The sequence below is a fragment of the Ranitomeya imitator genome, chromosome 5, assembly GCF_032444005.1.
Source record: "Ranitomeya imitator isolate aRanImi1 chromosome 5, aRanImi1.pri, whole genome shotgun sequence".
NCBI lineage: Eukaryota > Metazoa > Chordata > Amphibia > Anura > Dendrobatidae > Ranitomeya > Ranitomeya imitator.
This window is the reverse complement of record NC_091286.1, coordinates 383,484,872-383,497,817: the sequence shown is the minus strand read 5'-3', so window position 1 is coordinate 383,497,817 and position 12,946 is coordinate 383,484,872. Positions and strand designations below refer to the sequence as shown.

Here is a 12,946-nt window from a genome sequence, read left to right as displayed (position 1 = left end):
TTCCTATCAGTGGAATAATTGGTCAAATAAAACATTTTGTCATCAGAAGCAACGTTTTAATATAATTTTCCGCTGATGATCTGATCAGCCTGGTCCTGCTCCCTGCAGCATTAAGTGCTGGCTTTAAATCTGTAATTCAAGGATGGCTCAAGTCCTGAATAATGGGAGTACAAAGTGACTTCTTGAGAAAACCTCTTTCACTTAGATTAAAATTAAACGACATTTAGCAATCAGAAAAATCAGAACTTTTAGACTTTGCTCCATGGGAACAAATCAATCAGTTAATTAAAGTTTATCAATCTGTTTTAAAAAAAATCAGCTTTAAAATTTTTTAGATTATTCCTTGGTAGAAATAAAATAGGGACATATTTTTCTATATTTCTACAATAAGTAAATTACAGTGCCTTGCGAATGTATTCGGCTCCCTAGAACTTTTCAAACTTTTCCAACATATCATGCTTCAAACATAATGATAGCAAATATAAATTTTTGGTGAAGAATCAACAACAAGTGGAACACAATTGTGAAGTTGAACGAAATGTATTGGTTATTTTAAATTATTGTGGAAATTCAAAAACTTGCAATATTATTTGGCCCCTTTAACTTTTAACTTAATACTTTGTTGCGCCACGTTTTGCTGCGATTACAGCTGCAAGTCGCTTGGGGTATGTGTCTATCAGTTTTGTACATCGAGAGACTGAAATTCTTGCCTATTCTTCCTTGGCAAACAGCTCGAGCTCAGTGAGGTTTGATGGAGATCATCTGTGAACAGCAGTTTTCAACTCTTTCCACAGATTCTCGATTGGATTGAGGTCTGGACTTTGACTTGGCCATTCTAACACCTGGATACATTTATTTGTGAACCATTCCATTGTAGATTTTGCTTTATGTTTTTGATTATTGTCTTGTTGAAAGACAAATCCCTGTCCCGGTCTCAGGTCTTTTGCCAACTCCAACAGGTTTTCTTCAAGAATGGTTCTGTGTTTGGCTCCATCCATCTTTCCATCAATTTTAACCATCCTCCCTGTCCCTACTGTAGAAAAGCAGGCCCTAACCATGATGCTGCCACCACCATGTTTGACAGTAGAGATGGTGTGTTCAGGGTGATGAGCTGTGTTGCCTTTACGCCAAACACATCGTTTGGCATTGTTGCCAAAAAGTACGATTTTGGTTTTATCTGACCTGAGCACCTTCTTCCACATGTTTTGTGTGTCTCCCAGGTGGCTTGTTGCAAACTTTTAAAGACACTTTTATAGATATCTTTGAGAAATGGCTTTCTTCTTGCCACTCTTCCATAAAGGCCAGATTTGTGCAGTGTACGACTGATTGTTGTCCTATGGACAGACTGTCCCACCTTACCTGTAGATCTTTGCAGTTCATCCAGAGTGATCATGGGCCTCTTGGCTGCATCTCTGATCAGTCTCCTCCTTGTTTGAGATGAAAGTTTAGAGGGTTGGCAGGGTCTTGGTAGATTTGCATTGATATGTTGCTCCTTCCATTTCAATATGATCGCTTGCACAGTGCTCCTTGTGATGTTTAAAGTTTTGGAAATCAGTTTGCATCCAAATCCAGCTTTTAACTTCTCCACAACAGTATCACGGACCTGCCTGTTGTGTTCCTTGGTCTTCATGATGCTCTCTGTGCTTCAAACAGAACCCTGAGACTATCACCGAGCAGATGCAATATACAGAGACTTGATTACACACAGGTGGATTATATTTATCATCATTAGCCATTTAGGACAACATTGGATCATTCAGAGATCCACAACGAACTTCTGGAGTGAGTTTGCTGCACTGAAAGTAAAGAGGCCAAATAATATCGCACGCCCCACTTTTCAGTTTTTGATTTTCCACAAAAATTTTAAATAATCAATACATTTTGTTCAACTTCACAATTGTATTCCACTTGTTGATTCTTAGCCAAAATTTTACATTTGGTATCTTTATGTTTGAAGCATGATATGAGGGAAAAGGTTGAAAAGTTCCAGGGAGCCGAATACCTTCGCAAGTCACTGTATATGCTAATAACATTAAATTAAACTATATATTCAATGAATATACAAATAAGCAACTATACACAATGGCCCCGATTAATCAGTGCCTTTTGCTCCTGTATTCGGTGTAGTTTAGTGTCCTTTTTTGGTTGCAACCAATTCATTGTTTTATTTCTTTTTTTATATCTATTTTATATGTGCTTTTTTTTAGTTTTTTGCTTTGTGGGCGGAGTCTAGCAGTTCCGAATGTTTTAATTTGATTAATCAATTGCAACTTTTTAAAAATTACCAAAATTTGGCACAACTTTATTACAGTCCCCCTGTTGTATTTTTCAGTGCGCCAGTTATTTTGGCAAAATGTTGTGACTAATGGCGCCAATGTGCAACTTTTAATTCAAAAAGTCATAAAAACGGTTCAAGACAAGAAAAATAATCAGTTTTGATTTTGAGCCAAATTAATGAATCATGTGAGCTATTTTGATGAATTTGGCATCAAAAATGGCAACTAATAACGCATGACAAAAATGAAAAAAACTTAAAAAAGGAAATAATGACTTTGGTGCCTTAAAGTTTAGTTTTGTTGTTAAGCTTAATTTAAAGTGAATTCATTAAATGCATTACTTTAAACACCACTCCAGTTTTCCTTTTTTTCCTGTTCTGCAGTGGTGCTACTATCTTAATGTCCCTGACCCCTGTCTTATATTCACCCACTGCTGTCTTCACCTTTTTTGGTGCTGTACCAGACCCACAGTGCCATCTTGTGACTGCAGATTCTGATTGGCTGGAAGTCAGAAGCTACATCACAAGCTCACATTACAAGTCTATCACAGCCAGAATTAGGCTGTCATTGACTTGTATACAGTTGTTACCTCCTACTTCCCCAGCAAACACTGAAGTGAGCCAACAGGTCACAAACCGCTGGAGTGGTGATTTCATTGCAAATCCATTATATTATTAGTTAGGACTGATTATGTAATAGCATGCTCTAACTTTTTTGTATTATAATTTTAGTTGTCCATTTTAGAAATGAATTATAAAAGTAAAATTAAAAAAATTTGCTCAGATGATTTTGTAAGATTTTCTTTGCACTGAAATACTTTACAGGTGGTTGAGTTTTATGAGTGGTATTTTTATAGTCACCTATCTTTGTGGCTGCATGGGCTATGTCAAATTTTTAAGTATTGCACAATCTTTAACAAGTTTGATACATACCTGTAGTACGATCTTAAGATGTCTGTTCTCCGTTTTTATATCACTCTTGTGGAGTGAGATTTTGACTTTTTAGAAAGATAAAAATTATTCTGTCTTAACTCTAATTTTCAAAAGTAATGATGACAACTTTTAAATATGGTAGTTTATAGATAGGCATAAAAATACCAAAGTTTTCAAATGTTTGCACAAAAAAAGGCTTCAAGAAAACTGGTACAAAAGCCTTGATACACTCCCCACACAGTTCTGTAGAAATCCTGCTCTGATCGGTTAATTTCCTTTTGACATCAGTCAGCTACACTTCTGAGGAACATAATTTAGTTAATCTGAATCTGGCATAAGAATCAACCCTCCTACGCCATCAAAATGAGCATGTAGACTATAGAAAATTAAAGAAAATGATACTTTAATATCTTCAGTTTAATGTTTTAGTTCAGAGAAATCCATGACTGACAGTCTCCTCTCATGATCTCACTTCAAAGCTATGTGTGATTATAGCTACCTTTTTACACCAGAGTGGAACTTGTCATATTACAAACATATCTGCAGCTCTCGTATCATAATGCTGTGAGCTCGGCTGTACTGCCATCCTCCCACACTGGCTGCCTGTATGATGGGAGCTGAAAAATTGAGTTTGCATCTCGGCTTTGGGAAAATGGCCGCCGCGATCTCTTCTGCGCATGTGTGGCATCCCGCGGCCATTTTCCTGAAGCCCCGTGCAGCAGAGCACTCCATCTGCGCACGCGCGGCCCCAGGAAGATGGCCGCCCCCACCGATGACAGGGGGTAATAGCGCAGATCGCGCGCTGCTTCTTCACGTGCGCGCAGTGGATTCGTCACTGCAACATGCGCACACCACTACGCCACCAACGGAAAGCTGGGGAAGAAAAGAGCGATGTCACCACGCCCACCTGACCTGACCAGTCTGATTGACAGGCGAAAACGGCGACTTTGGTAATGTATTTCTCAGCATAGGTGGGGAATCAGGGTACACTACATACACTATAGTAACGCACAGCGCAGGCCCTATTTAACAGTATTTATATCTCAATCTGAAAAAACGGGGTGACAGGTTCCCTTTAAAACTATGAGAGCTACAGCTGCAGATGTGTTTGCAATAAGACAACGTCAATCTCTGCTGTACTGCTCTAGTTTTTAATGAAGCACAGTGAGATCAGGAGAGAAGACTCAGTTATTATATATCTCACACTGGTTAAGCTCTCTTTTAATTTAAAATAAGCTCTCTACTCAGAATCTTGGGAAGACTGTGTTTGGCCCCAGAATGCTTTAAAAAATAAATGTTAGCATTTTATTTTTACCAACTTACAAAATGTAAATTGAATGAACAAAAGAAAAATCTAAGCCAAATCAATATTTGATGTGATCAGTATGTATACGTGCACACAGTTTTTCAAAGAACTCAGCAGGGAGGTTGCACCAAAAATCTTAATGAATTAACCACAGATCTTCTGTGGATATATGCATGTGCAAATCCTTCTGTCTCTTTGTGTAATTCAACACAGACTCAATGATGTTGAGGTCAGGGTTCTGTGATCATCATATATCATATCATGTGTGTTTGAAGTAATTGTCCTTCTGCAGAACACAGTTACAACCAATCAATTGTTTCTCTGATGGTATAGTATGATTTATAAGTTGCTGTTTTTATTTCTTAAAAAATTGAGGACACCAAGAAATAGACAACGTTGAGGACCATAGCATCAGTAGATGATCAAAGAAACATAATGCATCAGATGAAGGACACATGAAGATATTAAGCAGAACCATCAGCTCAGAACTGGCAGAAACCAGCGGGACCTCTTTACACTCATCTACTGTTTAAAAAAATCTGGCCAGAAGTTGTCTTTATGGAATAATTGCGGCAAAAAGCCATACTTTCTACATGGAAACAAGGCCAATCGACTAAACTATGCATTAGGCCGAGTCACACTAGCAAGAAATACGGACGAGTGCTATGCGATAAAAAATCGTGCATATTATGCGAGCAAGAGAAATTACAGCATACTGCGATTTGCACCTCATTACGGCCGAATCACAGCAATGCAAGTCTATTGGTGCAAAAAAAAAACCGGATTACACATGGACCATGCAGGTGACTTGCGAGAAATATGCACCGGTGTCCTTTAGAAAAGCTGGCAATTCAGGGAGCTGTAATTCAAAATCACTCTGAATGGTTAAAATACAATAGATAGTGTGTTAAAGTTTCTGAACTTTTTCTCAAGCTGCCAAGTTCAACTGTACAGCCTCAGTGACTACCACTGATGTCGCTCAGCTTGCGTAGACTCACAGGCTGACCTGAGGTGAACTCGGCAGCATGGGGAAAAGTTCAGAAACTTTCCCACGCTACAGAGTTCATGTCCTATCATGTGGGGTAGCTCAGCAGGCAGCTTTTCATTCATTACACAGTGGTTTACAGCTGGGGTGGAAGCATTAGCAGAGCACCCGGTTGTAAATTATTTAACCCCTTGAGATGGATTGCAGCATGGGACTTGACTGTACGGCGGACAGGTATGGGATATTGTTGCTTTTTTATTTTGTTTTTTTATTACATGAGAATGAGGGCTTTGCTTGGATTGGGAGTGTAATAGAGCCTGTGTGTTTATTTCATTAAAATACTTTATTCTTAATGTGTGTGTATTTTTTTAACCCTTTCATACTATTAGATTAATAATGGATAGGTGTCTTATTTACACCTCTCCATCTTTAACTGGGCTTAATGTCACTTTACAATAGCAAGGTGACATTAACCCCTTATTACTCCATATGCCACCATTACAGGGCAGTGGTATGAGAGAGATGTGAAGTGCCAGAATTGGCACATCTTATAGATACGCCTTTTCTGGGGTGGCTGGGTGCTGGTATTTTTAGCCAGGGGAAATATCCTTTGCCCCTCCCTTGGCTATGAATATCAGCCACAGCTGTATCTGTAGCCTTTCTGGCTATTAATTACAGAGGGACCTCAAGTAATTTTTTGGGAGTCCCCCTGTTAGAATAGCCAGTAAAAGCTAAATATACAGCTGTGGGCTGATATTTACCGCCCCCCAGGGTCAGCCACCACCTTCTTTGACCACTTCACCACCTGGCTACTTCATTTCCTTTCTGCGGACATCCCCACTATCATCATGGGCAACTTCAACATCCCCATTGACACTTCCCTCTCAGCTGCCACTAAACTTCTATTTCTCACTTCCTCCTTCGGCCTCACTCAATGGTCTTCTGCAGCCACTCACAAAGATGGTCACACATTGGACCTCATCTTCACCTGCCTCTGCTCCCTATCTAACCTCTCTAACTCACCTCTTCTTCTTTCTGACCACAATCTACTCACATTATCTTCCCTCTCCATTCCTTGTCTACAATCCCCACCCCACAAACTTGCACACCCTCGCAGAAATCTTAAACACCTTGATCTACATTCAGTCTCTGAATCCCTCCTCCCTCTCAGAGACATAAGTTCCCTACACAATGCGGATGATGCTGCCGCTCTATATGACACCACAATAGTTGCAGCTTTGGAATCTCTTGCCCCTCTCACACATACCAAAGCTCGCAAAATCAACAGACAGCCCTGGCACACCAGCCTGACCAAAGAACTGAGGTGAGCTTCCAGGGCTGCAGAGCGGAGATGAAAAAGATCCCACTCCAATGAACACTTTATCGCATTCAAACAGTCCCTCACTACCTTCAACACCACACTCACCACAGCTAAACAAACCTACTTCTCATCTCTCATATCCTCCCTGTCTCACAACCCTAAACAGTTATTCAACACCTTCAAGTTTCTCCTCCGTCCCCCAGCACCTCCTCCCTCCCCACTCATCTCAGCTGAAGACTTTGCCTCATTTTTCAAGCAGAAGATTGAGAACATCAGACACAGTTTTAGTCGACCACCCCTAGAGCCCTTACTCCAAATTACGCAGCCTTCCACCTCTAAAACCAACTTCTCCACTATTACAGAAGATTGACTCTCCACTCTACTCTCAAGATCGCATCTCACCACCTGTGCACTTGACCCGATCCCTTCCCACTTCATCCCAAACCTTGCCACAGTCTTCATCCCAACTCTAACCCATCTCTTCAACCTATCACTAACAACTGGTGTTTTCCCCTCAAGCTTTAAACATGCCTCAATCACATCTATCCTCAAAAAGCCCTCTCTTGACCCATCCTCTGTTTTTAGCTATCGCCCTATATCACTTCTCCCCTATGCCTCAAAACTACTGGAACAACACGTCCATCTTGAACTGTCCTCCCATCTATCTTCCTGCTCCCTTTTCGACCGCTTACAATCAGGCTTCCGGTCACACCACTCCACTGAAACTGCCCTAACTAAGGTCAACAATGACCTATTAACCGACAAGAGCAAGCGACACTACTCTATCCTCCTCTTCCTGGACCTGTCCTCTGCCTTTGACACAGTGGACCATTCCCTATTACTACAGACCCTCTCATCCCTTGGCATCACAGACTTGGCCCTATCCTGGATCTCGTCATACCTAACTGACTGAACATTCAGCATCTCTCATTCACACACCACCTCCTCACCTCACCCCCTATCTGTTGGAGTCCCGGCAAGGTTCAGTTCTAGGGACCCTGCTCTTCTCAATTTACACCTTTGGCCTGGGACAGCTCATAGAATCTCACGGTTTTCAGTATCATCTCTATGCTGATGGCACACAGATCTACATCTCTGGACAAGATATCACCACCCTACTAACGAGAATCCCTCAATGTCTATCCGCTACTTTATCCTTCTTCTCCGCTAGATTTCTAAAACTTAACATGGACATAACAGAATTCATTGTCTTTCCCCCATCTCATCCGACTCCCCCAATGAACCTATCCATTACAGTAAATGGCTGCCCACTCTCCCCAGTCCCACAATATCGCTATCTCGGGGTAATCCTTGACACTGGTCTCTCCATCAAATCACATATTCAAGCCCTTTCCACTTCCAGCCATCTTCAACTCAAAAATATTTCATGGATCCGTACATTCCTAAACCAAGAATCTGAAAAAACCCTAGTCCATGCCCTCATCATCTCCCGCCTCGACTACTGTAACCTCCTGCTCTGTGGCCTCCCTTCTAACACTCTCGCACCCCTCCAATCTATTTTAAACTCAGCTGCCCGACTAATCCACCTCCCCCTCCCGCTATTCCCTGGCCTCTACCTTCTGTCAATCCCTTCACTGGCTCCCCGTTACCCAGAGACTCCAGTACAAAAGCCTAACCATGACATACAAAGCCATCCACAACCTGTCTCCTCCATACATCTGTGACCTCATCTCCCGGTACTTTCCTGCACGCAACCTCCGATCCTCACAAGATCTCCTTCTCTACTCCCCTCTTATCTCCTCTTCCCACAATCGCATACATGATTTCTCTCACTCATCACCCCTACTCTGGAACTCTCTACCACAACAAATCAGACTCTCACCTACCATCGAAACCTTCAAAAAGAACCTGAAGACCTACCTCTTCTGGCAAGCCTACAACCTGCAGTAATCACCGATCGACCAAACCACTGCACGACCAGCTCTATCCTTATCTACTGTATCCTCACCGATCCCTTGTAGATTGTGAGCCCTCACGGGCAGGGTCCTCTCTCCTCCTGTACCAGTTGTGACTTGTATTGTTCAGGATTATTGTACCTGTTTTTATTATGTATACCCCTCATCACATGTAAAGCGCCATGGAATAAATGGCGCTATAATAATAAATAATAAAATAATAATAATAATAATATTCATAGCCTGGGAAGATCCATGGGTATTAACCCCTTCCCAGGTGACAAATATCATCCCCGGCCATCGGCTTTCCCTCTCTGGTGAAGAAAATTGCGCTGGAGACCACGCAATTTTTTTTGCTTGTGGGATGGAACTTGTGGAGCCAATAAATAGGCTTCCACATTATTTATTCATGATTTTCTGGGCCGGGATCCATTCTATGTCGATTTTGCCAGCTGGCAAGAAAATCTCACCATAAGGATGCCATACGGATGTCACAAGAATGTCACACGGATGCTTAGATGTGAGAAAATCATATCCTCGCATTGCACATGGATGACATATGGATCACTGTTCAGGGAACATTTCTGAGATTCTCGGCCACCAAAACGGACCGATTTTTTATACGTTATGTGTGACTCCAGCCTTAGAATATAACTAGGGTGCAGAAAAATGGCAGCAGGCGCTCTGGATTGATGAGACAAAATTTGAAATACTTGATTTCAACAAAAAACAGTTTGTTTTCCGAATGTCTGGAGAGCTCTACAATAGTGATTGTTTGTAGGCAAGCTGAGGTGGGACAGTCTGTCCATAGGACAACAATCAGTCGCACACTGCACAAATCTGGCCTTTATGGAATAGTGGCAAGAAGCAAGCCATTTCTCAAAAATATCCATAAAAAATGTTGTTAAAGTTTGCAATAAACCCCATGGGAGACACACCAAACATGTGGAAGAAGGTGCTCTGGTCAGATGAAACCAAAATCGTAATTTTTGGCAACAATGCCAAATGATATGTCTGGAGTAAAGGCAACACAGCTCATCACCCTGAACACACCATCCCCACTGTCAAACATGGTGGTGGCAGCATCATGGTTTGGGCCTGCTTTTGTTCAGCAATGACAGGGAGGATGGTTAAAATTGATGGGAAGATGGATGGAGCCAAATACAGGACCATTCTTGAAAAAAACCTGTTGGAGTCTGCAAAAGACCTGAGACTGGGACGGAGATTTGTCTTCCAACAAGACAATGATCCCAAACATAAAGCAAAATCTACAATTGAATGGTTCACAAATAAACGTATCCAGGTGTTGGAATGGCCAAGTCAAAGTCCAGACCTCAATCCAATCATGAATCTGTTGAAAAAAATTTAAAATAACCAATAAATTTCGTTCAGCTTCACAATTGTGTTCCACTTGTTCTTGATTGTTCACCAAAAATTTACATTTGGTATCTTTATGTTTGAAGCATGATATGTGGGAAAAGGTTGAAAAGTTCCAGGGGGCTGAATACTTTCACAAGGCACTGTAAGGCATCTTGTGGAAGTGCCGTTATTCTCAGGGGTTGGGCATGCACAGTATGGTCTGGATGATGTTGTGGCAGTTGGACTATCAATCTGCACATGCATAAAACCTGAGAACAACATCGCCTGCATTATATCTCTCATGGAGTCACAGAGAAGAAGGTCCTGTCAGTCACAGATAGTACTCAGATGGTGGGAGAGAAAGCTACTGAAATTCCAGAAAGTTGTAAGTGCAGGTCAATACCCTACACTTGCAAGCTCATTTGTGTAAATATTCACAAACTGATTCCTAGAAAAAGGAGTTGCAAACTTTTAATATAAAAGTATGGACATCTTCAACATTTCAGATTCTTTACATGGATAATGTAAATTTAGGGCCTAAAAAAAGCCTCTTACTAAAGACTGTTCTTATTCAAATGCCTTGTTATCTCCATGTGCAATAATTATAACAGGGTACGCTCTAAATGAGTGCTCACCAGGCCCAAAACCAGGAAGTGAAGAAGACTGGAAAGCTCTTTACTGCTCAAGAGACAACTTGAGAATAACTCTTTTATAGATGTGCCAGTATTATGCCTATCTCAAGGGCTATGCATCACATATTATCTCCAAGCTTCATGAGGCGCTGTCTTTAATCATATCAGGCTCAGTCACCAGGAGTTATGCACTCTTGTGTATTTGCAAGTGAATTTATACACTTAACTTGTGAAATAAATGTGATTTTTCAATAAAGATTGCATACATATTTTTTCTAAACAAGTTGTGTTGGAAATTCTTATTAATTTGCACTGTAGTGTTAGTTTATGTGACTTTGAATTTGTAGCAAGTCGTAATCTAAGATATGAATGTATTGCAACTTTTTTTTTAAAGGCCTAATCTAAATTAAATTTGAATTAACGAAAATGTGCTGTGTGATATGCTAGAATAAAAATGCAGAAAAATGTATCTAAAAAAGAAAAATAATTGACAAAAAAAAGTAAAAAAATATACTTTAAGTTTAAAAAAATATCAGAACGGAGTTGCCAGGTAATGATTTCTGCATGATCATACACAGAAAGATAGCAAAATGTGTTAAAACTAGTGTTGAGCGATACCGTCCGATACTTGAAAGTATCGGTATCGGATAGTATCGGTCGATACCCGAAAAATATCAGATATCGCCGATACCGATATCCGATACCAATACAAGTCAATGGGACACCAAGTATCGGAATGTATCCTGATGGTTCCCAGGGTCTGAAGGAGAGGAAACTCTCCTTCAGGCCCTGGGATCCATATTTATGTGTAAAATAAAGAATTAAAATAAAAAATATTGATATATTCACCTCTCCGGCGGCCCCTGGACATCACGCTGGTAACCGGCAGGCTTCTTTGTTTAAAATGCGCGCCTTTAGGACCTGCGAATGACGTCCCGGCTTCTGATTGGTCGCGTGCCGCCCATGTGACCGCCACGCGACCAATCAGAAGCCGTGACGTCATTCGCAGGTCCTAAATTCCTAGAATTAGGAGTTTAGTGCGGTATCGGAATGCTCAACACTAGTTAAAACGCAAAGGCTTAAATAAGCTGCAATCGTTTTATGTTTTATGAATACTATCATTCCAAATATCATAAGCTTTAATGACAGTTGTATAATTTTTGCATTTTTTTTATAGACCGTGTCAGTTTCTGTGTCTGTGCTTACACTCAGTTGTATCGCCTTGGATAGATGGTACGCAATTTGCCATCCATTGATGTTTAAAAGTACTGCAAAGAGAGCAAGAAACAGCATTATCATTATATGGATTGTGTCCTGTGTTATAATGATCCCACAGGCAATCGTCATGGAGCGTAACAGTGTATTTCCAGATTTAGCCAACAAAACAGTATTATTCACTGTCTGTGATGAGCGCTGGGAAGGTGAGTGCCACAAATTATTCAGATTCTTTCTAATTGAGCCATAGATTTCAAAATGACTTTCTGTATTTGTTTAACATCTTTTGTATGATGTTTTTTTAACAAATCCTTATTACTTATCCTATATACAGTACAGAAATAAATTTTCATCATGTCACACATTTTCTAAGTAAATATATTTGTAAAGGTGCTATTGACATGAAATTCTCACCAGATGTCAGTAACGACACATCCAATCCACACAGGCAAATCAAATGATAGATGTCCATAAATAAAGTAGTCCAAAAAAAGGAAACAGCACACCACTGTCTGTGAATAAGGAGAAACCCCACATGTAATCAATCATTTATACATCCTAAAATCTTGTTTGCTTTAGCAGCTGCTGCTTGACATTGAGTACTGCTGCTCAGCTTACTTGTAACAAGAATACCCAAGTCCTTCTCTTAATCTGTAGTCCTGAGTATACTCCCATTGAATATATATGCAGCAATAGGATTACTCCATCCTAGGTGCATTACTTTACATTTATCTATATTAAATCTCACTTGCCAATTGTTTGCCCATTCAGTCATCTTATTCAGATTGTTTTGCAATATTGTAATGTCAAGTTCAGAATATAATATCCTACATAGTTTGGTGTCGTCAGCAAATACTGGCACTTTACTCTCAATCCCATCCACAAGGTCATTAATAAAGAGGTTAAAATAAACAGTCCTAGCACAGGTCCCTGCTGTACCTCACTGCTGACTATATCCCATTTAGAGAATGTACCATTTATGACGACTCTTTGTTTACGGTCAG

At 40.5% G+C, this 12,946-nt stretch overlaps 1 protein-coding gene across 1 annotated transcript in view; it reads left to right on the top strand.

Annotated features, from left to right (window-relative positions):
- HCRTR2 (hypocretin receptor 2) overlaps positions 1-12,946 on the top strand; it is a 212,713-nt gene that overhangs the window by 123,675 nt on the left and 76,092 nt on the right. The window contains exon 3 of the mRNA XM_069768020.1: positions 11,905-12,148. Within this exon, the coding sequence (XP_069624121.1) occupies positions 11,905-12,148 (244 nt within the window). The remainder of the gene's footprint in view (positions 1-11,904; positions 12,149-12,946) is intronic.